Here is a 20376-nt window from a genome sequence, read left to right as displayed (position 1 = left end):
AAAGCAAGCAAAATTATACTGTGCCATTTCTTGCAAACCCCAGGAACTCTGTATTGTTCTGTCAGTGGCAGTTCAAAGAGGTCTGTGACCCCATTAACATTCACTCAGGCATTTATAACAAATTGAAGGGGTGCATTTTATTGAATGCCTAATTATAGCTGAGTCTTTGAATAATGGTTACAGTTGCTGAGGTGGATTGGGCATCACCAGTTGCATGTCTTGCACATATGATTTTCCCCCGCAGGTTTTTTGAACAAAGAAAAAGGAACCACTGGAAGAAGTTGCTGTGAAGAGGGGGGGAAAGTGAGAGAACATTGGAAGGAGATAGGAGAAGGGAAAGAGATATGTGAGAACATTTGGATAGATGTAGTAGGTGTAGTATAAAACTAAAAATGTTCCAGTAATGTTGCTATTCAATTGAAAATTGAGAGTTTGACTGAATTAATTTTCATTTTGTGAAAAGTGCAACAGCAATGTCAATTTAAAAGTGTTTATCAGGTTCTTCATAGGAACTGTAATGTCCACCCTCATAATCTGTTTGTCAGTTTCCTCAACTGAACTACGTCTCACAATGCAAAATGATTATAAACTCCTATATCCATCCCCATTTCTCAGCAAGAGAACAGCTGCTGAAGAGAGTGTCCAACTAAGGGGTCTTGCCAAGAGGCCAAAATGAGACTTGGGGAATCCCAGGATAAATATCAGTGAAGTTTCTGAATCAAAATGTTGGTTTTCAGCCAAAAATTTTCAGAAAAATATTTTTGGCTTATTTTTGGCTGTACAAATTGTGATTTTGATTTTTCATCTAAAAACAGAAATTTTACATGGGGCAGGTTGGGTTTTTTTTACTAGCTCCATATAAAATACATGGCATTAGTTAGGCAATTTTAAGCAACGTTCTTCATCAATTTGTTTAATTTTACATAAAGCACAGACAGACACAAGAGTCTTAGAGCTTTATTTACATGATACAGTTGCCTATTCCTTGAGGGCCTGCATTAATTTCAAAGGTACTTCCTGCAGTGCAAACCGTTCAACAATGGTCCTGAAACCGGGTCTTTACAAACTGCATTAGAATTTACAATAAATTTAAGAAATGATGGAGTATAACAAGTATATATCATAATGCCAAAGAGGTTTACTGTTCAAGTCAAGAGCTGGGTATCACTAAAGGTTCTAGTCCTAAATGAATGAGCAAGGAGATGAATTTCCTCTGCTATTTGGAAGAAATGTTGGTATTAGTATGGCTTTTTAGTACTAGTTCTTATCTATTTGATAACCAACTTTGATAAGCTGAATAGGTTATAATGTTGTCAATGAGACTATTTATGATAGTTTACTCCAAAGTTGCAATGGTTATTTAGTCACTGACATGTCAATTCATACTTGTCTTCTCACATAATTATAACTCAAAGCCAAACCACTCTCCCTTTCCATCATAACCTAATCTTAGATGTGCACTTATTTAAAGTTCCTTTTTATTTTATTTTTTTCAAATCCATTCACTTGTGTTCTGAGTTTATTAAAAGTTCTGGTGTTATCCAATACCAGTGTTAAAGCAGCAGTAAACTCTGGCTCATCACTCATTTGTTCTAGCTTCCATATTTGTTCTGAGAAGCTGTCAATTTTATGACATCCTAATTTATGTGTTAGTTGAAAAATCTCTACATTATAATTGTTCGAGACAGCTATGCTTTACTGGAGCCCCATTTTCACTGAATGCAAATTAGAGCTGTTCAGAAAATCTGAAATGGAAATTATTTTTTAAAACTTTTCCCCCTTTTTGCACCAGTTCTGTCACCAGTTTAAAATAGTTGAGTATAAAACACGTGTTTCAATTGAAAACATCATGCAAATCCAAATGAGCTAATGTGCGTATAACTTGTCTGGAGAAAGGTTTTTAAAATACATTCAGAATCAATTTATAATGGATTGAATAGATGGGGAGTTAGAGCAGGTTGAAAAATTTCCACTGAAATGTTTTTTTCCCCCACAAAAAAATGCTAGTTTCTCAACATCAAAACCTTTTGAAGAAAGAAGTCAGTTACAATTATTTTTTCTACACAAAGATTTTATAAAAGGTTTCAAAATTATCAAAATAAAATATTTTGACATATTAAATATAAAAACCCACCCTGATTTGGTTCAAACTGACTTTTTCTATAGAATTGTAAGCTAATTATAGATTTAAAATAATAAATATATGGTAATTACAATATACTATATATACATCATTTATAATATTCCTATCATATATATTATATATAGTATACTATAGTGTAATCTTTTTTAAAGAAAAGTATTGAACCCAAACTGAAATTTTTCAAAATTATTAAAGTCAAATGAAACGTTTTAATTGATCCAAATTCTTTTGTTTGTTTGTTATTTAAAAAATAATCAAGATTGTGACTTTGAACTCTAATATTATAGAAATAGAAATATTTTCATGGAAAGTGAGGCCAAACCCACTAGGGAATAAAACAGTGGCTTAATAGAGGGCAATATAGGTTTAGGTGCATTTAGAATATAGTTACCTGTTCTGGGCTGAACTGTTAGCTAAGGCTTGTGATTTTTGTGGGTTGCCCTAGTCAGGAATAGATCATTCTTTTTATTTACCCTGAATGTGCAATCAGTCCTGTTTCATTAAACATAGGAGGTCATTTATTTCTTCAGTTTTAAAATTCATTTGTAAACACTCTGTCCCCCAAAAGCTACCCCTCTTGATTTCCTCTTAGGGCACCAAAACAACATGCAGCCCTTCGGGCCCTTGACAGACATTTGGTAAAAGGTGCAATGGAATCTGATCGATGATGCCAACAATCAGACCTTCTACCGTACCAGATGTGCTGGCAGGCACAGTGATTATGGAATCAGGGATGAGATCCCAATCACACCTATTGCCAGCAAAGGAGGAGCCTGGGATCATGATCCTATGCTCCTCCTGCACTGGCAAGTAGCAAACTGGAGGCCTGGTACTCCCATGGCTAAGAGTGCCAGTCAGCTGATCAGCACTTCTAGCTATGGGAGTGCATTGGAGCCCTTCATCTCAATGTGCTCCTGAGACTGGGGGCATCGGCCAGCTGAGTGGCTCTCCCAGCTTCAGAAGAATACCAGAGTCTTGAAGGGCTCTGGTGTGCCTGCGAGGCTGGGAGCGGTCACATGTTCCATGTAAGGCATGATGGGAAGCAGCCACAAGGTGCTTACACATACTGTGTGTAAGAATGTTCTGGCTTGTTCCCTGTTATGTCACATCATTCATTCTGTGACTACGTGGCCTGGTTGCTACTTAAAATGTGTTAAGTGTTAATCGGTTAAATTTTAATCACATCTTAAGTAACATCTGCCACTGTACTTAGGATGCAGTTAAATGCTACATTTAGATCATACTCAGGACACTTAAAACATGCATCCACATTGTCATGGGGTGAGGTCTCTTGGGACAGTTGTGATGTTTCTAGGGCCCTGTGACCTTCTTAGCTTTGCCCCACGGACACCTTCTATTCTCGCCTGCCACTTCTTGATGGTTAAGATAATATATGGTAGATAGGGAGGCTGCCCTCAAGATGCTATGCAGTCACAGTCCTGGTGGACCCCACTAAACCGTGTGGGTTCTTAGACCCCTTCCTGGGTCCCTCTCTAATGAAGTGCCGCACAGGACACCCCAAGCCTTATTGGCTAGATGTGTGACTCCAGAACCCACCCCTTTATCATGCCTCATGCCTCGCAGATGGTATTCAAAAGTTATCCCTCTGAGACCTCGATCTAGCTCTGCCTCCTGTTGACACTGGGCCTTTGGCCCCCCCTGTCTGTGTGCCCTCACTAGTGTTGGGCTCTCCACAGCCCTGTCTGCATGCCCTCACTGGTGCTGGGGCTCTGCACAGTAGTGTGCCCCAGTGTGGCCTTCTCCTCCCCAGTAGCCTCAATCCAGTCTGTCGGATTAAAAGCAACAACGTAAGTATGAGCCCCTGGACTATAACATAACAGCAACCATAACACTGGAGGTCACACTCTGTCCCTTTAAGAGGGCCAGTTTCTCCCTCAACTATGTGTGCCTCCTAGCCCTGGATACTTTAGGAGCTCCTAAACTTCATTAGTCTCATCAGCAGTAGTGCAGGCACTCGGGTATCTCTGCGGAGGTTTCTGCACAAACTCCACTTCCCCTGGCAGCTGCCAGGGCCCTAACTGCCTTCAGCCTCAGCCCTGGGGTTTATATGTGCCCAGGGCCCTGCCTCCTTCTAGTCAGCTGGCCCGGTGCAGGTGCAGGCTAATTCCCTCATTAGCCTGCTGCCACAGTAACCTGCACCTGTGGGGTTTCTGCCTGGCTCCTAGGGCCCTCTCTCTAGGCATTTTCTGCCCTTAAAGGAGCAGGGACCTTAGTGCTCTGAGACACACATGTTAAAGCTTATTAATTTGTATTAAGTGCCCTCTGAGCCTCTCAACGTTATGTCACTTCTGGCTAAAGTTAACTCTGGGCTACCTAATTCATGTTAGAGTAACTTCAGTCTGCTCTAATGAGATAATATGAGCAATGTGTAATCCTCAAGCATCCCAGGATGCACTGCACCTTCTCCCCATATCCCCCTTCCCACCACACCCCACCACTACCACCCAGAGCAGGGACAGCCTAGGTGTCCTGGCTCCTAGCTATGCCTCTGCTCACAAGCCCTCTGGTGGAAAGTCAAAGGTGTGCATGCAAGACACTCCATTAGCCCTTAATGTGTGGCTGCTCACAGCACATTCCAGCTTTAACACCACTTCGTCCTCCACAGATTTAGTATGTTCTATGTATAATATGTCACTTCACCCTTTAGTCTGTCCCAACCATATAGTTGGCCCACAAAAATACATCACTTACAAAAATCCTTGCCTCTAATAACGAAAGTCTTTTGGGAATGTAAAACAAAAAAGTTTTCACAAAAGCCTTGGTGCTGAAATATTTTGAGATTAACAAAGGCCCAAAGATCTTGGTTACACACAGAATTTTTTAAGATGGCTCTTGACTTATGTATGTATTTGGCCATGGGATGTATTTGGGTACTACAGACCTAAGCCATAGCTATTTTTCTTTTAGAAACCACTCAAAAATACTTGTTTCCTATTTAAAGAATAGTTATCAGCCTGCAACTTTTAGGGATTCTTATCCATGTTATTATAATAGTCTTTTTTCTGCCTAATTCTTACGCCAAGGTCCGTGAGACCTATATTAAAATGTAAAAATAACATCTCCAACTTGTATTGCTTAGGGAACATAAATGCAGTCTGCTCTTATCAAGAGCCTAATACTATGAAAAGCCTCTGCCTGACAAATATTGTTGTTCTGATAAGTTCTACTAAGCAGTTAATTCCAATTTCTAAGTACAAATGTGAGTCTATAGCCTGCTGTGCTTTTTTTGGTTCTTTGTTCTATTTAGACTCCCTGGAGATATTAGGCAAAAATCAGCATGGATGTTCTCTCAGTGAGAGCAAATCTGTTTATCTAACTTTATTTTATATATAATGAGTCAATCCACATTCTCCTTTACTAAAATTTCAAAGGCATCTCTGATTGACAGCTCAGAGAGCACTTCACTCCATACCAGATCACAACAGCTGTTCGGGAAAGCGCAAGAATTTTGGAAGATTTCATGCTGACCTTATTTCATTGCTTACTAAATGTTCATCCGCTGTAATCCAGGTTAACTTGTTGTGACTAGTTGTGCAATAAAAAAGGATAACATTATAAAAGACAATCCAGTCCTGGCAAAAAAATTAAATCATGGAGCAGCTTGGTAAATTAGGTATATAAGATGTACTTCATGTACATTTCTTACAAGTGTATGAGTTTCACCCAAGTACCCTCCTGTGTGCAAATACATGTTTGGTGTGCACAACTGATTTTGTTGTAAACCTTGTAGTAAAAATGTCCATATTTTATAACTCAAAAGATTTTTTACTTATTTTTGTCATAGATGTCTGGGAGGTATCTTGAGCTCCGCTAGAGGACACCATCAATTCTGATATGTAAAAGTGGCCAAAGCAATGACCATCCTGGGAATCCTGGGCTTGGCTCTGTTCTGAAACAGTCAAACGTTTCTTCTTGTGGGCAGTTACCTATTTTCTTTTCAGACAAGGCAATTCTGATTCTGACCAGACTGTTCCCTCAGGTATAGACAAATGTGTGTTATGCCTGGTTGAGTACAAACCTGTATATTTTAAGCCTATATATTTCAACCTGGATATATAAAGCAGGTTGAGGTATTCTAAGCTATGTCTTCCAGACTGGACCCATGTGCTTCCAAAGTGGTAGGATGAAGCAGGGGTATATTCGTTCAATTTTGTCATATTGTCAATCTCTTTCTCAATTTCCTCCATCCTTTACTTGATGAAGAAACCATTCCTTTGTCTCAGAGCCCAGCTTATTATCTTCCATTGTCTCTCATTCTCTTTTCTGGAAATGATCATTGAAAAGGCAACTCTTGACAAATCCAGAATTTATAGATTTATGTATATTTCTTCCAATCTGAGTTTAGGCTTAGGTGTGAGAGAGGGACCTGGTTTAGCTGTAGGACTGGCCAAGGTGAGAGATGAAAAACTATGAGGGGCTTGCTAGTTTTTTGAATGGAGCTTCCCAGAGACTACCAAAGGAGGAACAAGCTACAATGAAGGGCATTGCATTTGGGATGCTTGTTTCCTAATGATCTGTGGTATCTTATGTTTGTTTATTTATTATTTTAGTAAGGAGTAATGTTGTGTTCAGAAACTCTATGCAAAGTCTTTCCAGATCTGGTTGTTTACCCTTATAGTGTGGCTACCAAAGAGTTAAACTGTAAATCAGGAGGCTTATGTCTCTTATGGGCAAAAGTGTGCTTAAGTTGGGAATAGAAGGAAGAAGGAGGGAGTCTGAAGAGTCAGTACTAAGCCCAGGGGGTACAGATAGTTCAACCTGGGTTCCATCTTTTAGAAGGGGACGCCAGATGGAAAATATGCACATTTGAAACTGTGGCCATGAACATTTGTGCTGGGAGAAAAACCTTTCTCCTGGCACAAAAAAAGAGTGTACTGTACAGTCATACAAGACAGTTCTTGTGGAAGAGAACTGGCTCCTCTGCAAGAAATTAGATTGAATACTTACCAGGAATATCTCCCTCTTCCCAATCTAATTTGAAGGGGCTATACACTTCTCTCATTCTCCGCTTTCCCTCCCCAATATTCCACAGTCCTCTGCTTTCCCTCCCCACCTCTAGGAGATGTGCAGGGAGGGGGAGCACTGGCTCTCTGATAGTTTGCCCATTGATGAGCTGTTAAGGAGCCCTGTAGGGACCCTGCCATAACAAATTTTGCCCCTGTCTTGTGAATCACCTGATTGGTGTGTGGAGGGGCATTTTTCTGCATGGGGAACCCTCCCAGAATGGGATCCCACTGTGAGATAATGGCCCCCTTTTTCACCATTCAGCTGATTGGAGGGAAGGGGTGACCATTCTCCCGTAGTGGAACACCTACCAGAATTGGTTTCCACCATAACAGAATACCCCAGCGCCCCCCAGACTGTTCCAGTTCAGCCCAGAAGCAGACTGCCAATTCTGGTAACAACTTCTGAGACATTCATGCTGTAGGAAATGAATGTCTGTCTCTGGCCTGTGTCTAGCAGCTCCAAGACAGGGGTGGTCAGTGAATTCGCATCAGATTCCTTAGATTCCAGAAGCTTGCAGTACACACAGGATTCAATAGATGGATACCCTGACAGGCATCTAATGAGAGCTGGGGGGAGGAGTGATGTGCTTGACCAGATTCTTTCATACCCACAAAGCAAAATTGTTAGGGAAAAAAATCATTTTGCGTTGATGCGAAATTTTGATTGTAAAAATAAAATACATGTTTAAAATGGTAAAACAAATAATTTCAAAACAAAAATGATGTTGAAACAGAGAGCTAGGGCCATCCTGGGCGGGGGGGACAATTGGGGTGAGTGCCCCAGGCCCTGCACTTTGGGGGACCCCGCGGAGCCAGGTGGAGCAGTGTGGCAACTCTGTGCTGCTGCCAGCTTCATGTCTGGCCGCTTGACACCCACCCTCCACACCCCCAATGGCTGAATCCACTGCCAGTTTTCTCGCATCTGGGGGCTGAGCCTCGCACAGGCTGATTTGCCCTGGGTCTTACACCCTGCTCGGGTCGTCACAGAGGGCTATCTTTTCCATTTGTTTTTCCTAAACAAAATGTTGTTGAAATTTTCTTGGAGTTCCAGGAAAACATGCCACTTTTGATAAAACAGGCTTTTCTGACAGCCTCCATCATAAGATTTTGACCAGCTCTAGTTTTGTTAGGTTTTTTTTTCGTCTCAGCTCCAGACAAAAACAAATGTTGCATGACTTGAATTCCCCATGAGACAGAAACTCCATGTTTCCATTAGCTCTACTCTCTGATCTGTATTTTTCATCATATTGATATATGTTTGCACATAATCTTAAAAGCAGTGAGTAGGTTACTTTTTAAGATAAAATAGGTATATAATTTAAAAATTAAAGGGACCATTTTTCTGATGGGGTAACTCCACTGAATTTAATTTTCTGGCTTTAATTTAATCTGTATGTCAGTTTTTATAACTATTTTTCTTATACAGTACATAGAGAGTTGCACAAAATTTTGATAACAACTCTAACCCTACTGCTGATTTTTGGCTTGGCTTGGAGCTTTACTTGAAACTAGGGTGCAGCTAAACAACTTTCAACCAAACCAATTAGCTTGATCGACTTGTCTGATTTCAGCCACTGCACTGTTTGGTGTAAGTGTGATTGTAAGCCATTAGGTAAACTTGTCACCAAAAATCTTCCCCATTTGTTGACATCTTTAACAAGTGGTGCTGTGTGAAATCTCACCAGTGCTGAACAGAGTAGAAAAATGAGCCCCATCACTTGCATGTCATGGCCATTAATACATCCCAGTATGTTGTTAGCTTTTTGTACAACAATATTACAGTGCTGACTGTTTGCAATCCCATATAAGCCCCAAGAACATAATGCTTAAATAAATCTTGCAAGTAAATCCTGATGAGTTGCAGTTGACTGTTGATCATAACCTTAGGAATAATTAATAGATCAATGCCACATGCACAGAAATATAACTATACAACAGGAGCAAGCAGAAAGAGAAAATAGGTTGTGAAGGAGAAAAGCTGATAATAATAAAAAGGTAAAAATACAAATTTAAAATTCAGCGTGTTCCTGGCAAAATTGTTTTTATTTACCATCTTTCTCCCACTTTGCTACTAAATAAGAATTTTTCTTTAACATGTAAAACCTTTAAAGATCAGTCAGACCTAGAAAAGAATACAGTATCTGCTAAAGTATACAGTTGCTATTTCCTCATAACGAAAGAACAGAACGCATTAATCAGAATCTGTGCTGGCAGTAGAAGCAAATTTGCCCTTATACTTTTGAAACATTAATTAAAGTGCCACGCTATACACATAGGTAGTTAGCATTACAACAACCTTTGTTTTAGCTGGTGACACTTGGCTACTTATAGGTCATTGAATAGAGTACTTGAGAAGTACGGTAGTTGTCCTGCTGCATGGCAGAGAAAAATTCTGCCCTAACAAACAATAGGAATGAGCAAAACGTAATTTCAGACCAGCTAGAGGTTTAACTAGAATGCTACCCCCTTGGGTATCTGCAAACCTCCATATTCTCTGTAAGAGACCTGTATAGTATCTATATATCATTCATTCCTTTGCTAGCAAGCAGGTGAGAGCTAATTACTATACGTTTTATAGGATTAATTAACAAATGCACTGAGTAATGTTTGTTCTCTTTACTTAGTATCATTATACCGCAGGAACATTTTAATAAAAACCTAAGGGACTGAGCTGCCAAGACAAGTGATTCTCTTCCACTTGAATGAAGAACATGATCCAACTTGAAAGTGACAAGAAACATCACTAACTACACAGATTAATTATTAAATCAGTCAAGCAGTGGGGTTTGCTAACTGAACTTTCTTGTAGTTAACACAGCCTCTTAAACTCCTTTGATAGCCTATCTTTTAAAGAAAGGGCCTGTGCTAGTGAATGTGAATCAGGATCAGAGTTCCCCTAAATTGCAGGAATTAAGGTAATAAATATTATAAAAGGAAGGCCTAAATCTGCACAGGATTTGGGTTTGACCCTACCTATAATTAAAAACACTGATCAAATTTCCTCCTTACTGTCTCCATCTATTTCACTTAACTTATTCAGAAAATTTGACTGCCAAATCTCAAGTCAAAAAAAAAAATCTCATTTTGAAAAAAGGAGTTAAAATAATCAGCCATTGTATTTGGATATGTTCTACGTCACGGAACAAATACCACTCAGATCTTCTGTAGAATATATAAACCATGAAAGCAGAACTTAAGCACTTTATTTAAGATGTCCAAAGTATCTCACACATTGGGTCTTTACCTTCCCTACAAAGATTTTCTTTGCACTTCAAAAATATTTGAAACAATTAAAAAGTATATCTGGGTAGTTACAGCTGTTAAAATAATAATAATAAAAAACCTTACTGGGATAATTGAAGTAGCATTGGGTTCTATGTGCAAAGTATTATAGAGCTGTCATTTAAGGACGGCAGTGTACCACCCCCAAATGAATGGTCTGGTGGAACACTTTAATGATACCCTTAAAGGGATGTTGCACCGATGTGCCCACGTAGAGCCGAGAAAGTGGAACCTGCTGATGCCCCCTTTGCTGTTTGCAATTTAGAGATACCCCACAAGCATTGCTGGGGTATTCACCATTTGAGTTAACCTATGGGCACAGACCCAGGAGTTTGGTAGATGTAGTGAGAGAAGGGTGGGAGACAGAACCTAACACAGGGCATCAGAGTATGTGCAGGATTTAAAAGAGTGCCTCCAGTTGGCAAGGGAAGTGGCACAGGAGAACCTGAAGCAGGCACAAAGTAAACAAAAGGAGAGATACGATATGCACGCTAAGGAGAGGGAGTTAAAAGTGGGACAAAAAGTGCTGGTGCTGTTGCCTAGTTCAACAAGTAAGTTCTTGACATGTTGGCAAGGCCCTTTTATGGTACTAAGAAGAATGGGACCTGTAGATTATGAGATATTACCACCAGGGGCCAAGAGAGAAAAACAGGTGTACCACATAAATCTTCTTAAAGAGTGGCACGAGCCTGAGGACCTATTGATATCCCCTGACCCTGAGCCAGAGAAGTTTGGGCACCAGGTTACAAACAATCCTGGAGACCTTGGAGACTGTGATAGGGTCCCCGTGGGGAGCCAATTGGAGGTAGGATAGCAGAAACAGCTGCAAGGTTTAATCAAAGAGTTTGAGGACGTCTTCATGGATAATCCGGGGAAAGCTGCAGGGGTTGAACGCAAAATTGTGACCAATGGGGGGCATGTAGTATGGGAGAAATGGCAGAGGATCCTGTACCATAGGTATCAACCTATTAAGGAGGAGCTGGAAAAGATGTTAGCTCAGGGGATTATCACACCATCACATAGCCCATGGCGTAGTCCATTAGTAGCCGTTACAAAACCGGAAGGAAGTCTGTGGATATGTGTAGATTTTCGCAAACTAAATGCCCTGACACAATTTGATGCGTTTCCCATGCCGCAGGTGAGCAAATTAGTAGAGCGTATAGGTCAGGCAAAGTTTATATCAACGCTAGATTTATCCAAAGACTATTGGCAAGTGACTTTGAGAAAGGAAGACCAACCCAACACCGCCTTTGGTACACCATGGGGTCTTTTTGAATTTAAAAGAATGCCATTTGGGCTTAATGGGGCAGCAGCCACTTTCCAGAGGCTGATTGATTGGGTACTCGCTCTGCACCAAGGTTATGCCTCAGTGTGTATTGATGATATTGTAATTTACACAGTCATGGGAACAACATCTAAGGGCTTTAAGGGCCATCTTACTTGAGCTCAGGCAAGCAGGACTGACAGCAAACCCAAAGAAGTGCGCGCTGGAAAGAGGGAAACCAAATATTTAGGATTTTTAGTGGGGCAAGGATGAGTGAGACCCCCCCACTGACAAAGTGAAAGCTATTAGAGAATATCATGCTCCTACGATGAAGAAGCAAACGAGGGCCTTCTTAGGGCTTGCAAGTTACTACTGGAAGTTTATACCCAAGTTTGCGGAGATAGCAACCCCTTTAGTCGAGACTATTAAGGGCAGAAAGTCATATGTCATTGAATGGAATGCAGGTCAGTGGAAAGCCTTTGAAGACCTTAAGCAGGCCTTGTGCCAAGAGCTAATTCTCTATACCCCCAATTTCGCGCTGCCCTTCACTCTGCAGACCGACACTTCGGCGTTCACACTAGGAGCAGTTTTATCTCAGGACATCACTGGAGTGGAGCGGACAGTAGCCTACGCTAGTCGGAAATTGAAATACATGAGAAAAGGTATTCCACGGGTGGACTATTTTCATTATTACCTGTTGGGCCGCGAATTTAAATTGATAACTGACCATGCCCCTTTGAGATGGTTAAATACCGCAAAAATGGATAATGCCTGCATAATGAGGTGGGCATTGGCCTTCAACCTTTTCGATTCTGCGTTGCATACAGACCAGGAAAGGTGAATACAGTGGCAGACTTCCTATCCCATTGTGATGAAGATGGCCTGAATGAGGGGAAAAGGAAAGAAGAAGAAAAAGAAGGCAGCAAATTGAATGGGAACATGGTAAGGCAAGAAGGTGAAGCGCCTCGCAGCGTTTTGAGGGGTGAGATGTGTGAGAAAGAGAAAGAGGCACTGTGCTCCAAAGCACAAGGGCTAAACAAAGCTCAGTGGCCCCAGGTCCACAGCTTCAAGGAGCCCAGCAGAGATCTCCCTTACCCCGGTGTTTCTGGAGGGGAGGGGCAGGGAACTCCCACGCTGGTATAAAGAAGAGCCCTGGACAGGAAAGATTTCATAGACTTCATAGATTTCATAGACATTAGGGCTGGAAGGGACCTCGGGAGATCATCAAGTCCAGCCCCCTGCCCAGCAGGAAGTCAGCTGGGGTCATAGGATCCCAGCAAGAAAAGCATCCAATTTACTCTTGAAGGTGTTCAATGTAGGTGCTTGAACCACCTCCGCTGGCAGACTGTTCCAGACCTTGGGGGCTCGGACAGTAAAGAAATTCTTCCTTATGTCCAGCCTGAAACGGTCTTGCAGGAATTTGTGACCGTTCGACCTCGTCATCCTTTGGGGCATTCTGGTGAACAAACGTTCCCCCAGATCCTGTTGGTCACCCCTGATAAACTTACAGGTGGCCATCAGATCACCCCTGAGCCTGCGCTTTTCCAGGCTAAAGAGTCCCATGGCTCTCAGCCTGTCATCGTAAGATCTGTTTTCCTGACCTCTGATCATGCGCGTGACTCTCCTCTGGAGAGGGGGGAGCATAGAACCGGGAGGAGGAGGAGGAGGAGCAAGCCAACACACGCTGCATGGAACCCTGAGAGCGATGTGCAGAGCTGGTCATGTTGAAAGACCAGCTGGCTGATCAGAACCCAGTGGAACAGGCGAGGGTGTAGGGGTGGTGGAGCCCTCAGAAATGTAGGACCTTCGCAGGACAATGTGAGACTACTAATGGGACTACATGTACAGGTACTGAACCAACTCCTTTAACAACAAGTCGTGGCAGACGAATGTGGGCGTGTAAATCTCCAATTAGAAATGGTCCCACCCTAGTCGATCAGCAGGCGGTGTCCTACAGGTCTGCAAGCGACTGAGATACTTGACAGACACCACGTTGGAAGTTCTGTTTATTAGGAAATTCATTGCTTCCTTTACACTGGAAAGACTAGAGTGTTTGGTTGAGGTGGAGAGTTAAGTTAGTCTACCAGTGAGGGACACTGAAGCAAGAGTTGCATTTATACCTGGAAAAGGTAATTTCATAATTTTTGACGTTCAAGTTTCGGTAAAATACTTGCAAATTTTCCATAAATGGGACACAGACTAAGGATTTTTCCTTACAGAAATAACTTGGCACCCTGGATAATAAATAAATTAGAGAAAATTACATACAATCTGCAAGCCAAAAAATTAGCTGAACTCAGTCATTGTCAATTACTCATTAGAGCTAAAAAAAGTAAATAGCAGGGGAGACTATTTGTATGATACTTGAGACTTAGCGGGGAACCTCTGTACTGAAAAAAACCATGAGAAAGTGCATTTTTCATTAAATCTCCCATTGTAAAGATGCATTCAAATAATTTTTTCACAGTGGTATTGTGGGTATGTAACTACATCTAGCCTCAGAGGCTTTTGAGATTCACTCATTGTTATTCAATAGTAGTGATGAACCTGAACTGAAATGTTGTGATCTGAACCCTCCTCAAATGGTGAGACTTGGGCTCATCTTAGTTAGCTTAGTGTAGTGTGGGCGTGCACTAAGCCTCCATTATTTTTTAGTTGCCTTATCCCTGGCTTTCACTTGTAAAAAAATAAGGAATAAGGTAAAATTAGCCATGTGTCAAATGCACATACCTCCCGTGAACTGGACTAATAATGCAATGTCTGATGTTTTGTCAGGCATGGAAGGAGCATTCCACAGGAAATGAAAGCAGTCTGGATGACAATACTTTGATTCCCAAAATGAGTCTTCCCTCCATCTTACCATTCTCCCAAGCTCAAAAACTTTTGAGCAAATGTTTCCACCCTGTTTTTATCTCTTGACAAGCACAACTGTTCTCTCCTCCTTGCAACAGCCTGCATATACACCTGCACCCACACGTGTACCACATGCTCCATAAAACAGATGTTGCAGGATTTTTAATCCCCATGGGTTCTCGGATGGATTAAAACTCAATTCTCTAAGCATCATTCTTAATCACTACACTAAGTAATACATGCTTATGTTAACCATCGCTTACAATGTAAACTAAAGCAACAGATAATCAAATATAAACACCTGAAATTCAGGCTAGGCTACACCTGGATGGCACTGCCATGACTTTTTGATTGTCTTTTTACACCAGTAACTGCTGTAACAAAACCCAGGTGGTATGTAGGCACCTCTCACATTCTACATACCTGTAACCCTTCAATGGCCAGCTTGAGGATGGAAGGTGTTAGCTTGGAGGCTTGCTTGAAGGAGAAATTGCTCCAATCTATAATTAAAATGAAGCCATTTATCTGAAGTTCTTGATCTTCAATGAGAACTTCCAAGGATAACAGAATAGCCCGTAAAATATCGATGAAGGAATTCCTAAGACCAAAGCAGAAATACAAAAGGGTTGAAAATGCAGATATGCCGTGGATTTCACATACATAAAGGGCTAAATGATTTAAACAATGTTCTTTTAAAAACACAGCTATTTTAAAACATACTGCCAAGGGTTTCCTGTTAGAAAACACACATTCTAATATTTAATTTGATAACTTGTGTTTTCTAAGGAATAAAATGGACTTAGTTAAATCCCAGATCTTTGTGTGGCATCATTTGTAATAGATTTTAGCTAAGTTACACTGGGAAAATATTTCTCAGTAATAAATGAAACAGCTTTAGGCTATCAGTTTAAACTTTCAACTCCTGAACTCTTGGGTACATTCCAAAAGTCTACTCTAACATCTATGCTATTAGGAGGAAGATAAGAAGCAGAAGGGCAACTCTGTGTATGACTCACATAAATGACTTCGTTATAAATAAAAGAGAAGCTGTCTGACTTGTTTTTCTATAAGGAGGGGAAGATTTTAGTCAGACTTTAGACACTGCTCAGATTATTTGACTTAGACACAAAATAACATAACTCCAACCAAGAGCTGGAGTTCCAGATAGGAAGTGTGTGTTAATTAACAGCTAACAATTAGTAGTTGCAAGGTTTTACTTATCACAAAGAGAAAAATTAGAAATTTCACTAGTTATGAAAGTGGAAGGGGGAGAGACAGAGAGACCAACCGAGAATAAAACACTGAACATTTTCCCTTAACATGTCATGCTGGACTGACAAACTTGAGTTTGATTTGTACCCACTTACCACATTTTTACACATGCTTAAGTCTGTTGACTTGAAGGGAATTATTCCTGATTTACACACATGTGAGCAAATAATTAACCCTATAGGTCCTCCTTAACACCAACTTGAGGAATAAGACAAGACATTTGTAGAGCCTTTCAGTGAAGAATGAAGTATAACCTTCTACATGAAACTGATGACATTATACTTGTAATCCTTGTTATTTTTGCATTATTCTCAAGTTTCTGAGTTTTCTGCTCCTATGGAAAGGTAACTGCCATTTTGCTACAGGAAAGATAAAGAATGTAGTCTCACATAGAGACATTACCTGTGTTCTTTTCTACTGCTTTCTTTAGTTTAAAAGGGGTCATTTTAAACCTAAAGTTATGTGATTTCCATCTGTGTATAGAAAAATAAGAGGTACTCATAGTCTAAGAAGACTGGAACTTTTCTTTCCTCCTTCAATACATAAGGCCATATTTATCCCTTTTTAGAAGTAAGGACAACTCTGCTGACCCATGTCAGAGCTGAATTATGTTCTTTTTTTTTCTTTCCCTTTGGCAATTTTTGACCTAAAAGTTAATAATTCTGTCTTAAAGAAACTACATCTTGGAAAGTCAGTTTATTTTCTGTGCCTCTCTGTTCCTTTGGTGTAATGCACCAAAAAATATTTTCAAAAGTCTAATAGCTGAGGTGATTTGATATTCACAGAGCTTACAGGTGTCACTGAGATCTATGAAAAACTCAGTTTGGATTGAAAGTATGTTTGGCTTTGCTGCCATTGGGCTTCAGTACACCACAGCAAGAGTAACAGGACAACCTCAAACCTAACCAAATTGTCCTGAAAATATGAATTGGAAAGTCAACCAGGAGGTAGTGCTTTCCCATGGAGTGCAAGGCAGAAACACAACATTGAGTTAACTTGTTTCTTAATGGAACATTTATCTTGATTTCCTTAAAAATGTGATGTGCAAAATGCATATATAACTTTTTCTGTGGAAACATCATCCACGTGAGGTCTCCAGAACTATCCATCGGTCCCTTGGCCGACTACACACAGCCCTGAATTCCCACCCTTAGACTGTGAGTGTTCAGTTCACCAGCAATAGCATCTTGTCTCATCACGGGAGGGTAGCTACACCTCAATTGTATCTAACTGTTTCTAGTCAGGATCCACCCCATTTACAATGGGGATAATTTTGTGTAACCTCATACATATGGTTGCTGGTGTTTATATGCCTTTGATTAACATGGATCCAGGATTTGACATGCCTCAGCTGCTTCATGGTAACTGTCCCTGTGCCTGTCCCAGTGAAGGCTAAACTGAATAAAACAGGCTTAGCTTGGTTTAGCTTTCACTGACCATAATCTAAAAACAAATACAGCAGAGCAGCTGAGCCATGGTAAGTCCCTACACTTTGTTAATTGTGGGCATAAGTCCATGTGCCTGCAATTACTCCACAGTGCGCATGTCTATTAATGCAAAGCAATAAACTACAGCGCAGTTTGTGCCAGAGGTTATTGCTCCTGGGCACAGCATTTGCAAGTGCACCTGCAAGCACAACACATTGAGCCAGGGCAGCACAACCCCAGCTGGCAGGAAGCCCAGGGGATCTGCCTGCCAGCATGGGGCTGCTCCTGCCCAACTCAACATGCTGTGGAGGGGCTGGCTGAGGCTCAAGTGTGCTACAGTGTAGGGCTAGCTGGCATGCAGCCCCACACTGTAGCATCCAGCATCCTCATACCCCAGTCACTGTCTACACATGCATTGCAGCAGAGCAAATAATTCTGTCTTAGAATAGTACTTGGTTTGGGCTGTACTATCCTATGGCAGAATTAATTATAGAAGTAGGGTCAGAAGGGACCTTGTAGATCTTCAAGTCCGACCCCCTGCCTGGGCAGGAGAAAAAAACTGGGCTTAAATGATCCCAGCTAGGTAGGCATCAAGCCTTCTCTTAAAGACCCCCAGGGTAGGAGCCAGCACCACTTCCCTTGGAAGTTAGTTCCAGATCCTAGCTGCCCTGACTGTGAAGTAGTTCTTGAGGATGTCTAATCTAAACCTACTCTCCAACAACTTGTGGCCATTATTCCTTGTTATGCCAGGGGGCGCTAGGGGAAACAAGGTCTCTCCTAAACCCTTCTGGTCCCCCCTAGTGAGTTTATAGATGGTCACCAGGTCCCCCCTCAGCCTTTGCTTGTGAAGGCTGAACAAGTTCAGGTCCCGCAGTCTCTCATTGTAGGGTCTGCCCTGTTGTCCCTGGATCATGCGGGTGGCCCTCCTCTGGACCCTCTCACATCCCTCCTGAAGTGGGCCACACAGAACTGGACACAGTACTCCAGCTGTGGCCTGATCAGTGTTGCATAGAGGGGGAGGATCGCCTCCTTGTCCCTGCTAGAGATGCACCCGTGGATGCACGATAAGATCCGGTTAGCCCTGCCAACTGTGACCTCGCATTGTCGGCCCATGTTCATCTTGGAGTCAGTAATGACTCGATGATCCCTTTCTGCCTCCATGCTCTCAGAAAGGGAGTTTCCCATCTTATAAGTGTGCTGCTGGTTACTACTGCCCAAGTGCAGCACCCTGCACTTGTCAGTATTGAAGCGCATCCTGTTTTTGCTAGCCCACCTCTGTAACCTATCCAAGTCTTGCTGCAGTCTTTCCCTCCATTAGACCAGTTTGCTCTGGCCTAATAGCACCACATGTGTAGACAGTGATGCTTTACTGTGGAGCTACTTAGTCACCTTTGTAGTAGAGTGTCTTTGGAGAAGCACCTAGTACAAGAGTAGGCAACATTTTTTGGCCAATGTGCCAAAAAACATACAATGTCTACCTTGGAAGGTGCTGGAGTGCTGACACGCTGGAGCCCAGAACGGCTCTTTGCAGCCTTGCAGCTGCAGATGGCCCACGAAGCCCAGTCTGCTTGCATCAGGGCTTACAGCTGGGAGCAGCCTGGGCTCTGTGGCTGGCAGCAGCTGCTTAGACCCTGGTCTGGTGATGGTGTGCTGAGCAAAATGGCCTTGCGTGCCATGCTCAGCATGTGTGCTGGGGGTTGCTGACCCCTGACCTAGTATGTAAAGGCAGGCCAGGGTTGGATGAGAAGAACTTACACAGAACATAGAGGTGATCTTTTTAACTTAATGGAGAATGTCGCTTGACATTGAAGCCCTCTGCTTCCACAGCTAAATCATTCAGCCACTTGACTTGTTTTGCACCCAAATATTTTCTCATGCATTTACACATATTCATTTCCTAGTACCACGTATCTTGGGTTCCTTTGCTTCTCTGTCCCCACCCCAGTTTAACACACTTCCAAAAAGTGAAGTAAATTGCTATTCCAAGTACAGGAACTACAATAGTTCTGTGGATTCAGCATAGAATCTACTTCAGTAAGCTATTAATGACTCACAGAAGAAGTTTACCTCCCCTTGAACAACAGAAGCAAGAAGGAAAACTGCCTATTCCATCAGGTTGAATGGCAAGGTATTAAAAATGAGTGTCTTTTTTAAACAGGTATCCAGTAGAAAATAGAAAGTTGATCCAAAATAAGTAGTATGGAAGAATAATATGAAATAATATCAAGCCAGGTTTTGACAGGAGGTTCAGAGCACAGGTAAGCCGAAGAACTGCTACAGGAGTAAGCAGCCTATGAAAAACGCTGGAGAACCAGCATGCAAAAAGAACATTGAAGGGGGGAAAGGACTTTGCAGAGAAGCTAAAAGATGTATTTGCACTACTATATATGCTGGGGAAATATTTAGCTAATAAAGATGAAGTCTTGGAGACTGAGGTGTTAGAGAGGAGATGCTCAAAGAAACTGATAGATTTCTAAGTAGATGGTGTTACCCTTGAAATTTGAAGTCACTATACCCAATCTACAACTTAAGCAAGCATTTATATTAAAGGGCATGAATAATACTTTGCTGAATCAAAGCCATTAATATTAGACAGAGAGATGATAACAAAATGTAAACTCCAACTAAATTCTGGGGCTATCCCATGGACTGAAGAGCAGCTAACATTGTACCTATCTTCACATAGGTACTAGGTGTGATGCTGGGATCTACAGGATGTGACAATAAAACTATAGGTTTTACTGTAATTTTCTGTTTAAAATGTGTTGACGTTTTGCTAATGTTTTGTGCCTGTTTCCTTGATTTCCCTGATTAGCCTATGCATGGGGAATAAAGTCTTAATAGAAGCCTTGCTAAGTGCCAGAGCTGCCTAGAGCAGGGACAAAACAAGGTAGATCTTCAGCATCAACAGAGACTTGAATAAATTCATTGAAACTACAGCAAAGGTGGGATTGCTGGTAACATTGAGGAGGCTCCAGGGAAACATGACAATGCAGGGTGAAGTGCTGGCTGGTGGGAGGTGGTCTGAAGAGAGGTACCAGCTGAGCAGCTTTGGGGCTCTGAAGTTTGCGGACTGGAGAGGAAAGAAGTGAGCAACTCTGTGGTGCT

At 41.6% G+C, this 20376-nt stretch overlaps 1 protein-coding gene across 1 annotated transcript in view; it reads right to left on the bottom strand.

Moving 5' to 3' along the window:
* The window catches only part of CLVS1 (clavesin 1), a 156295-nt gene that overhangs the window by 96044 nt on the left and 39875 nt on the right, over positions 1–20376 (bottom strand). The window contains exon 3 of the mRNA XM_090040053.1: positions 14993–15167. Coding sequence (XP_089896179.1) covers positions 14993–15167 — 175 coding nt within the window. The remainder of the gene's footprint in view (positions 1–14992; positions 15168–20376) is intronic.

The sequence above is a fragment of the Crocodylus siamensis genome, chromosome 3 (assembly GCF_052110815.1).
Source record: "Crocodylus siamensis isolate JL-2025a chromosome 3, ASM5211081v1, whole genome shotgun sequence".
In the NCBI taxonomy this organism is placed as follows: domain Eukaryota; kingdom Metazoa; phylum Chordata; order Crocodylia; family Crocodylidae; genus Crocodylus; species Crocodylus siamensis.
The sequence above is the reverse complement of the archived record's forward strand: the minus strand, read 5'-3'. Positions and strand labels throughout refer to the sequence as shown.